This window comes from Anopheles arabiensis, chromosome X (genome assembly GCF_016920715.1).
Source record: "Anopheles arabiensis isolate DONGOLA chromosome X, AaraD3, whole genome shotgun sequence".
NCBI classification, from domain to species: domain Eukaryota; kingdom Metazoa; phylum Arthropoda; class Insecta; order Diptera; family Culicidae; genus Anopheles; species Anopheles arabiensis.
In genome coordinates, this window is record NC_053519.1 from 9,576,932 (window position 1) to 9,593,880 (window position 16,949).

General features: G+C 40.4%; 1 protein-coding gene across 1 annotated transcript; it reads right to left on the reverse strand.

Moving 5' to 3' along the window:
• Position 1: 1 nt before the first annotated feature.
• On the reverse strand, positions 2–16,646 carry LOC120906009. The gene is made up of 7 exons (XM_040317401.1): positions 16,132–16,646; positions 15,787–16,040; positions 15,500–15,652; positions 1,407–6,032; positions 1,242–1,286; positions 1,018–1,158; positions 2–950 (listed from the first exon to the last, which is right to left on the reverse strand). The coding sequence occupies exons 2-7, from the start codon at positions 15,992–15,994 to the stop codon at positions 847–849; spliced, it is 5,277 nt and encodes a 1,758-aa protein (XP_040173335.1). The 5' UTR covers positions 15,995–16,040; positions 16,132–16,646; the 3' UTR covers positions 2–846.
• Positions 16,647–16,949: the final 303 nt, after the last annotated feature.

Sequence of the window (16,949 nt, forward strand, 5' to 3'; positions counted from 1 at the left end):
GCTGGTTTGTTAGGCCACCCGTAGGAAAATGTAATTAAAGCCAGAATGGCAGCGAGCAAATACTGATTGTCCTACCGCCCATCCACTCTCACCCATCGCCCTCTTCTCTACACGAGCCATTTTGTGTTGTTGTTTCGGTTTTCAAACAGCGCTACAGCGCTCCGGCGGCAAAGCGTTTGCTCCCGCAGGCGAGCGAATGATAAATCCTGTTACTAAGATAGTGTAGGCATAAGTAGTGAGAAACAAATCCAAAAAAAAAACCGTGTCCCCAATATATGAGCGATTCGATCTATCCTGCAGCTGCTACACCCCACCCCCGTAGCCCCAGTCACGAACCCAAATGAGCACGCATTCTAGTTGGAATTCAAATTGGAATGCCCGCACAAAGTGCGCTCATCCGAAAATTTGGGCACGGGGGAAAACAGATACCTATATACCATCTATATATACATATATATATATATATATATATATATATACTATTCATATTGGCGGTGTAAGTGTGTTTAAAAAAACCCCAACCAACAGCAACAGTACGAACCCGGAGGAATGTAACATTATATGGAACTAATAAAATTATTTTATATGTCTCTCTATCGAACAATTTGCTCTACCTGGCGAGGCAACATGTGTTTTAGTTCATCAGTAATAAATAATGCGAGTGGTCGCTTGTCTAAGTATAAAACAATAATAAGTTAATCTGCCGCCCAAACGCTACCTAAGGCGTTCGTGGAAAATGACCGGCGCAGTTTTGTGGTTTTGCGAGGCGCTTCGAGAAAATTTGTTTCTACTCTAACTCTAATATCTAGTATTGTAACAACACCCCCGGATGTTCGATAACATCCCCTACGGTTTCGATTGTCCCTCGTCCTCTGCCTCACTTTCCTCCTCGTCGGAGGGCGGCGGCAGCGGCAGCACAACTTCAATTTCGCGTCGCGTAGGCGGCGGTGCTAAAACAAAGCAGTCAAGCAAAGGTTAATCATTGAGCGGTAAACAACATCACCTTTTTTCACTTACGGCTGCGGGAGAGCGAGCGTTTGCGGGCGAGCTTCGCTTCAAACCGTTGCTTTGCCGACGGTGGGGGTACGCGGCGCGTGCGCCCATCCCACGGTACGCGCCCCGCCTCCGACAGCTGTATCGGGCCGGCCGGTTGGTTCGCTGGAATGGCAATTGCATTACTCTCCGGGCATTAACGTTTACTACCAGGTGTACGATTAACGCGCACCGCCCACAACACTTACCCGTGCGCGTCGATGACCCGTGGACGGATATTACGTCATCGCATACTGAAAAAGAATAATCAAAGCAGTCGGTCAGCATGGTAAACGGCAGTGCGCAACTCCTTGCCAAGAACTTTTTGACTGATTTTTTTTTCTTCTTTTTTTGTTTCATCTAGTAGTACTTACATTCGTTCACCGTTGACAACGGTGGTGGCGGAACCGTTTCCGACGTTAGCAAATCTGTCCCTTGCTCTGGAGAACCCGTCCACAGCGGTGGAATATACGGCTCAAACTTTGACTCAACGAGCCACGACGCTGGAGAAACCGTTCTAGGCGTAGACTCCATCGTCTCCTGTGTAGGCTCATCTGCCTCCAGCTTTGCCTCAAACATCTCGCACTTAGGCTCAGCAATCTCTGCCATAGGCTCAACTGTTAAGTCAACTATTTCCGGTGTGTGCTCAACCATTTCCGACTTACACTCAACCATTACTGGCTCAATGTTCTCCGACATAGGCTCAACTATGGGCTCAACTGTTTCTGATGTATCATCAAACATCTCCGATTCAGACATAGCCATCTCCGGCTCAATAGTCTCCGACATAGGCTCAACTGTATGCTCAACTATTTCTGATGTATCATCAAACATCTCTGATTCAGACACAGCCATCTCCGGCTTAATAGTCTCCGACATAGGCTCAACTGTATGCTCAACAATTTCTGATGTATCATCAAACATCTCCGACTTACACTCAACCATGCCTGGCTCAATGTTCTCCGACATAGGCTCAACTTTGGGCTCAATTATTTCTGATGTATCATCAAACATCTCCGATTCAGACATAGCCATCTCCGGCTCAATAGTCTTCGACATAGGCTCAACTGTATGCTCAACTATTTCTGATGTATCATCAAACATCTCTGATTCAGACACAGCCATCTCCGGCTCAATAGTCTCCGATATAGGCTCAACTGTATGCTCAAATATTACTGATGTATCATCAAACATCTCCGACTTACACTCAACCATGCCTGGCTCAATGTTCTCCGACATAGGCTCAACTTTGGGCTCAACTATTTCTGATGTATCATCAAACATCTCCGACTTACACTCAATCATGCCTGGCTCAATGTTCTCCGACATAGGCTCAACTTTGGGCTCAACTGTTTCTGATGTATCATCAAACATCTCTGATTCAGACACAGCCATCTCCGGCTCAATAGTCTCCGATATAGGCTCAACTGTATGCTCAAATATTACTGATGTATCATCAAACATCTCCGACTTACACTCAACCATGCCTGCCTCAATGTTCTCCGACATAGGCTCAACTTTGGGCTCAATTATTTCTGATGTATCATCAAACATCTCCGATTCAGACATAGCCATCTCCGGCTCAATAGTCTCCGACATAGGCTCAACTGTATGCTCAACTGTTTCTGATGTATCATCAAACATCTCTGATTCAGACACAGCCATCTCCGGCTCAATAGTCTCCGATATAGGCTCAACTGTATGCTCAAATATTACTGATGTATCATCAAACATCTCCGACTTACACTCAACCATGCCTGCCTCAATGTTCTCCGACATAGGCTCAACTTTGGGCTCAATTATTTCTGATGTATCATCAAACATCTCCGATTCAGACATAGCCATCTCCGGCTCAATAGTCTCCGACATAGGCTCAACTGTATGCTCAACTATTTCTGATGTATCATCAAACATCTCTGATTCAGACACAGCCATCTCCGGCTCAATAGTCTCCGATATAGGCTCAACTGTATGCTCAAATATTACTGATGTATCATCAAACATCTCCGACTTACACTCAACCATGCCTGGCTCAATGTTCTCCGACATAGGCTCAACTTTGGGCTCAATTATTTCTGATGTATCATCAAACATCTCCGATTCAGACATAGCCATCTCCGGCTCAATAGTCTTCGACATAGGCTCAACTGTATGCTCAACTATTACTGATGTATCATCAAACATCTCTGATTCAGACACAGCCATCTCCGGCTCAATAGTCTCCGATATAGGCTCAACTGTATGCTCAAATATTACTGATGTATCATCAAACATCTCCGACTTACACTCAACCATGCCTGGCTCAATGTTCTCCGACATAGGCTCAACTTTGGGCTCAATTATTTCTGATGTATCATCAAATATCTCCGATTCAGACATAGCCATCTCCGGCTCAATAGTCTTCGACATAGGCTCAACTGTATGCTCAACTATTTCTGATGTATCATCAAACATCTCTGATTCAGACACAGCCATCTCCGGCTCAATAGTCTCCGACATAGGCTCAACTGTATGCTCAAATATTACTGATGTATCATCAAACATCTCCGACTTACACTCAACCATGCCTGGCTCAATGTTCTCCGACATAGGCTCAACTTTGGGCTCAATTATTTCTGATGTATCATCAAACATCTCCGATTCAGACATAGCCATCTCCGGCTCAATAGTCTTCGACATAGGCTCAACTGTATGCTCAACTATTTCTGATGTATCATCAAACATCTCTGATTCAGACACAGCCATCTCCGGCTCAATAGTCTCCGATATAGGCTCAACTGTATGCTCAAATATTACTGATGTATCATCAAACATCTCCGACTTACACTCAACCATGCCTGGCTCAATGTTCTCCGACATAGGCTCAACTTTGGGCTCAATTATTTCTGATGTATCATCAAACATCTCCGATTCAGACATAGCCATCTCCGGCTCAATAGTCTTCGACATAGGCTCAACTGTATGCTCAACTATTTCTGATGTATCATCAAACATCTCTGATTCAGACACAGCCATCTCCGGCTCAATAGTCTCCGATATAGGCTCAACTGTATGCTCAAATATTACTGATGTATCATCAAACATCTCCGACTTACACTCAACCATGCCTGCCTCAATGTTCTCCGACATAGGCTCAACTTTGGGCTCAACTATTTCTGATGTATCATCAAACATCTCCGATTCAGACATAGCCATCTCCGGGTCAATAGTCTTCGACATAGGCTCAACTGTATGCTCAACAATTTCTGATGTATCATCAAACATCTCTGATTCAGACACAGCCATCTCCGGCTCAATAGTCTCCGATATAGGCTCAACTGTATGCTCAAATATTACTGATGTATCATCAAACATCTCCGACTTACACTCAACCATGCCTGGCTCAATGTTCTCCGACATAGGCTCAACTTTGGGCTCAATTATTTCTGATGTATCATCAAACATCTCCGATTCAGACATAGCCATCTCCGGCTCAATAGTCTTCGACATAGGCTCAACTGTATGCTCAACTATTTCTGATGTATCATCAAACATCTCTGATTCAGACACAGCCATCTCCGGCTCAATAGTCTCCGATATAGGCTCAACTGTATGCTCAAATATTACTGATGTATCATCAAACATCTCCGACTTACACTCAACCATGCCTGCCTCAATGTTCTCCGACGTAGGCTCAACTTTGGGCTCAACTATTTCCGATGTATCATCAAACATCTCCGATTCAGACATAGCCATCTCCGGCTCAATAGTCTTCGACATAGGCTCAACTGTATGCTCAACTATTTCTGATGTATCATCAAACATCTCTGATTCAGACACAGCCATCTCCGGCTCAATAGTCTTCGATATAGGCTCAACTGTATGCTCAAATATTACTGATGTATCATCAAACATCTCCGACTTACACTCAACCATGCCTGGCTCAATGTTCTCCGACATAGGCTCAACTTTGGGCTCAATTATTTCTGATGTATCATCAAACATCTCCGATTCAGACATAGCCATCTCCGGGTCAATAGTCTTCGACATAGGCTCAACTGTATGCTCAACTATTTCTGATGTATCATCAAACATCTCTGATTCAGACACAGCCATCTCCGGCTCAATAGTCTCCGATATAGGCTCAACTGTATGCTCAAATATTACTGATGTATCATCAAACATCTCCGACTTACACTCAACCATGCCTGCCTCAATGTTCTCCGACATAGGCTCAACTTTGGGCTCAACTATTTCTGATGTATCATCAAACATCTCCGATTCAGACATAGCCATCTCCGGGTCAATAGTCTTCGACATAGGCTCAACTGTATGCTCAACAATTTCTGATGTATCATCAAACATCTCTGATTCAGACACAGCCATCTCCGGCTCAATAGTCTCCGATATAGGCTCAACTGTATGCTCAAATATTACTGATGTATCATCAAACATCTCCGACTTACACTCAACCATGCCTGGCTCAATGTTCTCCGACATAGGCTCAACTTTGGGCTCAATTATTTCTGATGTATCATCAAACATCTCCGATTCAGACATAGCCATCTCCGGCTCAATAGTCTTCGACATAGGCTCAACTGTATGCTCAACTATTTCTGATGTATCATCAAACATCTCTGATTCAGACACAGCCATCTCCGGCTCAATAGTCTCCGATATAGGCTCAACTGTATGCTCAAATATTACTGATGTATCATCAAACATCTCCGACTTACACTCAACCATGCCTGCCTCAATGTTCTCCGACGTAGGCTCAACTTTGGGTTCAACTATTTCCGATGTATCATCAAACATCTCCTGCGCTGGCTCAACCGTTTTAAGCGTTGGCGAAACCGTCTCCGATGTCGACAATTCGTCGTATTGCTTCCACATCCAGTTCTTATCGCCATCGTCTAGCAGCGGCCCCTGTGGCTTATCCGTAATGACCATCCATGGTGGTTTGCTACAGTGGTACGTTCGGCTTAAACTCGGTAGTTTCCCCAGTGTATTGGAGAAATACTCTGCAAACGGGGGAGAAAGTGGACATTAGCACTCGTATGGAATATATTGGAATTTGATAGAAGAGTAACCATCGAATTGTAGTAAGCTTTGGTTATGAGTTCATGAAGGTTGATTCGGTGACGTAGTAAAATAAAATTTATATGTATAATTAAATTACAATCAAATAAAAATAAACTTTTGCTTTCGATAGTATTTTTTTTAGCATAACGAATCCGCGACAATCGAGCATCTGAAAACTGCAGCTCTTGGTCTTTCCGAAAAGCGAAGAAATATGTGTCTCAGCAATGATGCAAACAACGAAGACCACCACCTGCAAGATGCACCCTAGCACTATGTGGAATGAGTTGTTCACGACTAGCCATCCGTTGGCAGAAGTTGGATACAAGGGCGATGACGCTTGGTTGGCCCAGCCGTTTGCTCATGAAAGGCCTGTCAAAGGCGCTACGATCCGATAAACCTTGGCCTGAAGTCACACGGAATTAAGCAGACCGCAGGAAATTGAAAATTTGCAAGACATAATCAACAAGTAGAGTTAGTATAAGAAAACTACAAAACTACAAAGCTTTGTGATGCTGATTGCGGTGATGGCACTGATGACCATCGTTCTATCAATTTCGATCACTACGCGAAGAAGCAATCCGGTGGTTCAGTTTGTCTGGAATTGCGGCAAACAACAGAAAGTTCACGTAGAAAGCTATTTGGAAACATTGGGCATTGATCGGGAACGAAAGTCGATAACGGAGTGAATAATTTAGTCGATCGGTTAGCAAAATTCCAATGCTATCCAATTGCGTTTTCTCAATCAGAATCTTCGCTAACCGATCGGATTGGCAGTAGAGTGGAATGGTGTTTGCCGCCATAGCAACGTGGTTAAAAAGTCGAGCAGTGGAGTATGCAGTTGAAAACTTCATATATAAAAAAAACATTTCAGTCGGATAGCCATATCTACTGCTCCACCCCAGTTGATATAACAGTGGGAAACGAAATAATATGAAAAACCATGTTTAACAGCTCGCAAAAAAGGATGTTTTATCGCTGCTTGAGTTATTTGAGATGTTTCGAGTGATGGATTTAGCTAAAATATTCTTTTTTTAGAAAATATAAAGTTATGTACACATGCGCTACGCGCTATGATACAGGTGCTGAGTAAGAAAACGGTCGCAAGCGAGCCATCGATGTTACTCCACGCGCGGAGTCAAGTTCCAACGGGAACTCCACTGGAAGCAGGTTCCCACGACCAGGTGTGGTGTCGTATGCTCAGACGGACCGAGGCAACATGATCATCATAAACGTGGACGACAACGTGACCGGCAAACCTGGCAGCACCGAAAACACCAGCCTAGCTAAATACCACCGAATCCAGAAGTTAGCTTTAGTCTTAGTTTAGCAGTTCGCAAATAAAGATCCCCAGTAATATTTTTTAAAACTTACTCCGGGTTATCATAAACATAATTGGCGCAGTCGGCTAGGCCCAATTCACGTTCAGTGACAAGTGTTCAAGTATAGTGCAGTGAAATAACGGAAATAAATCTGTGTATCGCCCGGACTTTGCTCCATCGCCCGATCCGTGGTTGACTCGTGACGATCGCGTGAATTTCATTATTTCATAAAGTGTAAGAACAAGTGCACGAACGGTTGGTTTCAACTATTTAGAATTGGAAGAGAACATTCGAACAAAAGCTAGCGGCAAGACTCCCCAGCCAGCGTTACTGGGTAAACTAATCAACGCAGGACAATCGCTGACCCAACCCGTGGACAACGAGCGACCAAGGAAGAAAAGGAAGGACAATCGCTGACCCAACCCGTGGACAACGAGCGACCAAAGAAGAAAAGGAAGGACAAAGCAAAGGACAGGTAACGGAAAACCCTAATTTCCCGACACGTGGATAAAAAAGGTGAGTTACATCCTAAAGCATAAGTTCCCCACTCTTATAATAAAAAGGCGGTAGGCAACAAACAATTTTTATAATTGAATGCCAAAATATACCCCTTTCCCAAAAGTTCGTTCTTTGAAATTCACTAGGGACAAGAAAATTCCAGTGAAAATGGAACAAAATATACACGCATTGATTGAATCTATGCGCTTGTTAGAGAACGCGTTAACACACTCCAAGCGGAAAACGATAGTTTACAACGCTTCCAACAACAACAACAGCCAACGACCTCGAGTCGCAGTGCTGACTATTTTCGTATCCCGGATCCAATTAGGGTCATTCCCGGATTCGACGGAAACAAAAACAGTTAATCGGTTGGTTAACAACAGTTAAAAAAACACTAGACCTCTTCAAAAACAATGTGGCACCAGAAATATTTAGTGTCTACGAACAGACCGTAATTAATAAGATAGAGGGCAAAGCACGTGATACTATTTGTGTGAACGGAAACCCTACTACTTTTGATGAAGTCGCAGATATTTTGCAGAACGTTTATGGCGATCGAAACAACATCGCAACGTATCAAACACAACTGTGGAACCTAAAACAAAACGAATCTTTGAGCCTTCACTATAGAAAAACAAAAGAAATTTTGATCAATATGAAATCAGTAGCAAGACAGAATACGGTATACGCTTCACATTGGGAGGCAATTAACCTGTTTTTAGAACAAGAATGCCTCGCTGCGTTCATAAATGGTCTGAGCAAAACATATTTTGGATATGCACAAACCGCACAACCAGAAGACTTGGAATCAGCTTACGCCTTTCTATGCAGATTCCAAAACGCCGAAAGAACTAAATCAAACACCAATAATGGGTTCGAAAAACATCCTAGTGTCGACAAAAATGTAAAAAGGGATAATAAATTTTCACAACCTAAACACCTTGAAAATAGACCATTCAATAACATGAAACCATCTTCAGATCGTACAAAAATTGTTCCCATGGATGTCGATCAATCCTTACGGTCCAATATGAGAAACAAAATTTTCTCGCATACAGCCGAAGAAGATGACGGAAAAACAATATCAGAAGAATCCGATTCAGACGAAGAAACCGATAATGAAGAAGATGTAAATTTTCAAATTACTGCAAACTTAAACCCACCGAGTTAAACGCAATTAACGGACTACCCTTTTACACAACAAAATTAAATGGCTCAAACATCAAACTTTTAGTAGACAGCGGAGCGAACAAAAACTTTTAAATCCAGAATTAGTTCCACTAACTCAAAGAGTAAAATGCGAAACAATCACCATAAAAAATAAAAATGGTAAGTTCAAATCACAAGAATGCACATTCATAACTATTCTAGATAAAAAATTAAAATTTTACCTTTTCAAATGTCACAATTATTTTGACGGAATACTCGGATATGAATCACTCTCCGATATGGAAACACTAATTGATACAAAAAATCATAAACTTATTCTACCCGATCGTACAATCGACTTAGAAATAAGAACATTAGAACCCCCTTCAATTACATTAAATGCTAATAATTCTCAAATTATAAAGCTTCCTGTTTCTCAAACAAAAGGAAACATTTTTCTTCCAAAAGACATTCAAATAAAAGATGCAATAATTCCTTCAGGCGTTTATAAAGCAAAACAAGGATATGCTAAAGTTCTTGCCAGGAATTACGGCGACACATTAACATTTCATTTGACTAAACCAGCAAAAACATATGAATTAGACAAAATGATCGAAATAAATCACATGAGCACACACCCATATAATGATCATCCACAAAATTACATAGCAAATCTCGAAAATTTAATTCGCACCGATCATTTAAACAAAGAAGAAAAACATAAACTTTTCGAAATTCTTAAACAAAATCTAGGCATCATCCATCAAGAAAAAGAAAAACTTTCATGCACCACCGCTATTAGACATCGAATAAAAACTAAAGACGATATACCCATTCACACAAAAACTTATAGATACCCCAATATTCATAAAGCAGAAGTGAATAGGCAAATCGAAGAAATGATTGCTGACGGTATTATCCAACATTCTATATCCCCATGGACATCCCCAATCTGGATAGTCCCTAAAAAATCAGATGCAAGTGGAAAGGAGAAATGGCGCATCGTGGTTGACTATAGAAAATTGAATGAAAAAACGATCGATGATCGATACCCTATTCCCAATATAGAAGAAATTTTGGACAAGTTAGGTAGAAGCATGTACTTCACTACACTTGATTTAAAATCCGGCTTTCATCAAATTGAAGTTGATAAAAAGGATAGACCAAAAACAGCTTTTAGCACAGAAAAAGGACACTTCGAGTTTATACGAATGCCCTTTGGCTTGAAAAACGCACCTGCTACTTTTCAACGAGCCATGAATAATATTTTAGGTGACCTTGTAGGAAGAAACTGTCTCGTATATCTAGATGATATTATTATTTTTGGTAAATCACTCCAACAACATTTGGACAATTTGAATAAAGTGTTGAAAAAATTAATTGAATCAAATTTAAAGGTTCAATTAGACAAATGTGAATTTTTAAGAAAAGAGTGTGAATTCTTAGGACACATCGTAACTCAAGATGGCATCAAACCCAATCCAAACAAAATAGAAAAAATATTGCATTGGCCCATACCAAAAACAACAACCCACATTAAAGGCTTCTTAGGAATCCTTGGTTATTACAGAAAATTCATAAAAGATTTTTCAAAACTGACCAAACCTCTCACAAAATGTCTTAAGAAAGGTTCTAAAATAACACATAATGACGAATTTATAAATTGTTTCAATGATTGTAAACAAATGCTCACTACTGATCCAATTTTAAAATATCCTGATTTTAGCAGAAAATTCATTTTAGAAACAGACGCAAGTGACTTCGCCCTTGGCGCTGTACTTTCACAAAAATTCGAAGATGGTAAGGAACACCCAATCGCTTACGCTTCTAGAACGCTTAACGAAACAGAGTGCAACTATTCAGCTACCGAAAAGAGCTACTCGCCATTGTTTGGGCAACAAAGCATTTCCGACCGTACATTTTCGGAACAGTTTTTGAAATAAGAACTGACCACAAACCTCTTGTTTGGCTAAGACAGAAAAATGATTTAAATAGAAGACTTCTTCATTGGAAACTGGCCTTGGAAGAATTCGAATTTGAAATTAAGTATAAAAAGGTACTCTTAATGGAAATGCAGATGCACTATCCCGCATAACGGAAAACCCTGCTTTAACATCCGAATTAAATGCAAATACTGCCTCTAACAATACTGACACTATGACGCAACACTCAGCAGATACTAATGATGACGAATTCATCCCAGCAACTGAAAAACCACTAAATGAATTTAGAAATCAAATAATACTAGAAGAAAATAATAATGATTCTCGAGAAGCAATTACACTTTTCGGAAATTATCATAGAATAACAATAAAAACGCCTCTTTTGGACCAGCTATGTTGATCAACATAATCAAAGAATATGCATCTCCCAAATGTGTTACTGGCATTTGTTGCAGCGAAAAAATCTTACAAAACTTACAAATTATCTACAAAAACTATTTCTCTCGCGCAAAATCGATCAAACTATTTTGGACAAAAACAATTTTAGAAGATGTAACTGATGAAATTGACCAAGATTTGATTATTGAACGACAACATAATGCAAACCATAGAGGAATTATTGAGACCAAACTACATATTGCTAGAAAATATTATTTTCCAAACATGAAAACTAAAATTACTAAATTTATTAACATTTGCAAAATATGTCAAAAGCTAAATATGAAAGACGCCCATATAAACAAAAATATCAAATTACTGCCACTCCTAAAAAACCTTTGGAAATCGTTCATATGGACATCTTTATAATTAGTGATAAACATTTTCTAACCCTTTGCGATAAGTTCTCAAGACTAACCATGGCGATTCCTTTACAATCAAGAAACGCTATACATATACTAAAAGCACTAACTCAATTCTTCGCTAACGTTGGAAGACCTTGTTTGCTTGTGATGGACCAAGAATGTTCGTTTAAATCCACCACAATCAAACAATTTCTTGAAGAAAATAATATAGAATCTCATTATACAAGTGTTGGTCAATCCTCTTCAAATGGAACAATTGAAATTGTCCATAGAACAATAAGAGAATTGCACAACATAATCTCACTACGAGATTCTACAAAAATTTATCAACTACTTCAAAAATTAATTTGGCAGTCTCAATTTACAATGATTCTATACACTCTCAAACAAACATATCCCCTAAAGAACTATTTTTCGGCTTCAAAAACGAAGATCCTATCCCTGAGGACCTTCAAGAAAGAATTAAACAAAAAGAGGAACTTTATAGAGTGTATGCCACAAAACAAAAAGAAAAAAAAAATCCAAATACATAGAAAAATTAAACAAAACACGAGAAGAACCAGAACTATTCAAAGACAATGACACGATCTTCGAAAGGAAAAGAAATAATTTAAAACACGAAGAAAGGTATCGTGAAACGAAAGTTTTCGATAACCTAGTTACAAATATTTTAGACCGAAATGGAAGAAAAATTCATAAATCAAAATTGAAAAGGAAACGAAAAACCTAACATACCATTTAAATTCTTTCTCATCCTTACAGAAATCACAGCTGAATATTATAAAAACTAAAAATGAAATTTGGAATGATTCTTTTCCTCATAATAGTTTGGACTAATTCAAAACTTATAACAGCAACAATTTACAGAGAAATTCCTAGAGAAGATAGAATAGTCGCAATAAAAATAGGAACGGCCAAAATAAAAATTGGATATCATAGAGTAATACATACAATAAATCTGGAAAAAATAGAAACTAACCTTAACTATATTCAGAATTTAGCCAATAATATTAGCCTAACCAATCATCTTAAGGACACCTTAGACTATAAAATCCTATCAGCTTATAAGAAATTAGGAAATATAAGACCTAGAAAACAAAAGAGAGGCATAATAAATGGTTTAGGAACAATTATAAAAATAATCGCAGGAAATCCAGATCAAGAAGATTTGAACATAATTAACAGCAACCTAGAACATTTAGAACATTCAGAAAAACAAAATCATATCCAACATTAACGCTCAAGTTAGAATTAATTCCGAAATAGAAAAATCAGTGAACAAAATTACACAAACTCTTAAAAAAATCGAAAATCAAATGAATAATCAGATAAAAGTCGTAAAAACTGAAATAGAACAAGTAAATCTTATCCTGAACATTGATAACATTGTACAACTGCTAGAAGACATAGAAGAACAGATTAGCTTTGCTCGTTCTAACATAATAAACAAAAATATTCTATCGTCAAACGAAACGGAATATATATGGCAAACATTAAAAGATCAGAAAATATTTCTAAACTTTAAAGAGGAAATTTCACAATATGTTTCATGCATAGTTACAGCAATAGGTAAAAAAATATTTCTAGTAGTAAAAATACCGATAGTAGAGCGAAAAGATTATGACCTCTTACGAATAGAAACTCTAAACGTAAACAACACCCGAGTAGAGACGGATGTAAAATTTGTAGCCAAACATAAAAACACCATTTTCAATGTTAACGAGGAGTGCACGATTTGCAACAACCCACAACCGCTAAACGACAAGTGTATCTCAAATATCATCAGAAATCATCCATCTAAATGTACCACCACCACGAGCTCCGAGCATACGATAATACGAGAAATGAAACCAGGAGTCATTCTAATCGATACCACCCTTGGAGTGCCAGTCATTGATTCATGTTCAAACAGCCAAATAATAGCAGTACCCACACTAATTGAAACCGGCAATTGCACCGTAAAAATCTTAAATAGCACATTTACTGCGCATATTGATGTGTTAGACCAAGAAGACTACTTCCTACCCTTAACTGGCAGCAAAACAGAAATAACTCTTAACAAGCCAAGTATACAAGATCTGCACACAATGCATATTAGTAACATACATCAACTCCATACAATAACACTCCGCTTACGCACGCATACAATTGCAGGAGGGATATTAATTGTTGTTCTAACAGGCTTTCTTATAACTGCATTTTGCATCTACAAACACAAAACCAAACATGCAGAGAAGAAAATGTCTACCGAAGCTATTCACAACATCATCCCACTGCAAACGTCGGTAAGTCGATCGAGGACGCTCGACGTTTAAGGAGGGAGGAGTTATGTACACATGCGCTACGCGCTATGATACAGGTGCTGAGTAAGAAAACGGTCGCAAGCGAGCCATCGATGTTACTCCACGCGCGGAGTCAAGTTCCAACGGGAACTCCACTGGAAGCAGGTTCCCACGACCAGGTGTGGTGTCGTATGCTCAGACGGACCGAGGCAACATGATCATCATAAACGTGGACGACAACGTGACCGGCAAACCTGGCAGCACCGAAAACACCAGCCTAGCTAAATACCACCGAATCCAGAAGTTAGCTTTAGTCTTAGTTTAGCAGTTCGCAAATAAAGATCCCCAGTAATATTTTTTAAAACTTACTCCGGGTTATCATAAACATAATTATAAATTTATCTGTTTTTATAAACAATCAAAACACATAGATTTAGGTTTATAACAGGTTATCTAGTTTTTATGGTTAAAGCTAGGAAATAAGACCATCGGCCATCGCGGCAGGGGGCGTAGTAGATTTAAATTTAAGTGGCCAGATGGCTTCGAGGCATCAGCCATTAAGGCCAGGATAATGGACTGGCGAGGGCGAGAGACCGTTAGCGGCTTCGGACACTCCTTATTGCACGGAATAATTGTAAATACAGACTTTCACGGATCCAACGTTCGCGGTGATTGCAGTTGATGGGCGCACATGGTGCATGGCATAGGACAAGGATCAGCGAAGGCGGCAAGTTCAAAAAGGATTCAAACCTCATCCTCCAGTTCATACGATTTTGATTCATCTAGACTTGTTCAGCCAACAACCTGCTTGAACAGGCCTACAGTCGGTACCTGTCTAAGGCCACTGCTGGTGTACATACTTTACTAGATGGTCCGTAAATTTTACTATTTACGCCTATCTACGGCCAAATTTACTAGTTTATTCATTCTGCAAAACAACACCTCTAAATGTAAACAAAAGTGTGATTGACAGATAGGCAAAACCAATGGATAATCGAATCCGAAAGAGTTATCCACCAGTGGAGAAAATTATCCAACAGGAAAACAAATTTCACCGGTGGATTCGAGTATATTAACCGATCGGATAAATTTTATCGACTTTTGTTGGCGATCAGGCCCATTGTCCGAAACTAAGGAAGCAGAATTGCTAGCTAGGCCACTTCTTGTCAGGGCACTGTCTTGACCGGAGGGCATTCAAAACAATTCTCGTTTAAGGGGGGAATGTTAGAAGAGTAAGCATCGAATTGTATTAAGCTTTCGTTATGGGGTTATAAATGTTCATTCGCTGTTACACTGCCAAAGCTAACGGTTAGCAGTACGTTAGAAGTAGTATAAAATTCAAAATATATATTTAGGTATAAATTTCAACATGACTTTGCATGTAACGGCGAGCAAACGGTGATACTTACCATCACTGCTAGCAAAAGCCAACGACATGACCGGATCCTGTTCGGCTGCCAACGGGAAACTCGTCTTAGGCGCCGATGGCGGAACGTGGAGTTTCATCGGTTCCCCCTCAGATTCCGAGTCCGAATCCGCAACGTAGACTGCTTCATGACAGGCTAAAAAGTGAACAATTCAAGCAAATGGCGTCGGTTACCATGGTTACCACACAGTAGTGCGCTACCTCCCCTGCCTGTCAAAAACGAGGCGAACGGGGCTGGATTTTTTTTCCTTTTCATCAACTGTTACTTACGATCCATGCTGATACCTGCTGATGGCGTACCGCTCGTCGATGGCACCGGCGATCGCGAATCCAAATTCGTCCCCAGCGTTGGCAACTGCACCGCCGTCCCCGACGGCTGCGAACCGTCGTTTTGCTGCCCCGGCGCGTTTATTTCCCTATCGCCCTGTGCCGGCCGGCGAAACGTCGCGCGCGAGCTGTGGTGGGACTTGTTCGGCATTTTCAGGCTCGATTTTTGTTCCCCGTCGTACAGAAAGAGCAAAAATCTGCAAATGTCACGGATACACGGAAATGCAGCGCGCAATGGGAGTGTATTGGAATTCAAAACCAGATAAGCAAAGAGTTTGCGAGCATCACCTGTCGTGGTCGTGGAGCAACAGTTGTCGCTGGTGGAACCCACTACCGGTCCCGATACGATGCAATTTGACTCGCGCTAGTTGGAAAACGTTCGGCAAACGCGAAGCTGTGCGCCCAAGAACTGAGGGGACAAAAAGATAGAGCGCACACACGCAGATTCTAACCGTCCCGTAATTTAGCGACACTTGCTAGTTTCTTCCACACAATGGCGTCACTTGGGTCACTCGTATCTTCTACTTTGCACACTAGCACCAGCACCAGACAGAACACGACCGTACTAGTCGAGCAGCGAACAGAAAGTGACCAAGCACGGGAACCAAAAACGCACCGACGGTGAACATTTTTCAACTGTAATTCAAAGCCTGCTGCGATGCAACAGCCCTTTTGCCAACCGACCAAGGTGTATACATGTTCGGTGGATGTGACAGGGAGGGGAACTTGATGGAGCTAAACGTTGCCCATGCAGCGTTTATGCTACGCTGGTCAACAATCTTCAGTGGCGTTTTTCCAACAAAAAATTCTGAAAATCTGATAATTTTTTTTTCTCGATCGCGGATGAGTTTTGTGATAGCTTAAGCTACGCAAACAACACACTTGATTTGTTTCCATCTGTTACATTGCTGTTTTCTTTTTAATAACTCTGTTTGAATCATATAAATAGTTGATCTGCGAACATTTGGCTCTAAACGCTATCTATCATATCATGGTAGGGGATCTGGTTTGTGTGTCTCTGTGTGTATATATATATATATAGTTCAGTAACGCCTATGATCCACGCTACAGTAATATTAATTATGATTTATCATTATCGCTCAACT

What these genes read in the sequence shown, in the direction of transcription:
- LOC120906009 (XM_040317401.1), bottom strand. Translation starts at nt 15,994, where the DNA reads ATGCCGAACAAGTCCCACCACAGCTCGCGCGCGACGTTTCGCCGGCCG. An exon ending in GTTGTCAACGGTGAACGAAT is followed by an intron (nt 1,287 to 1,406) that starts GTAAGTACTACT and finishes ATTCTTTTTCAG; the next exon opens with TATGCGATGACGTAATATCC. An exon ending in CGGGTCATCGACGCGCACGG is followed by an intron (nt 1,159 to 1,241) that starts GTAAGTGTTGTG and finishes TTGCCATTCCAG; the next exon opens with CGAACCAACCGGCCGGCCCG.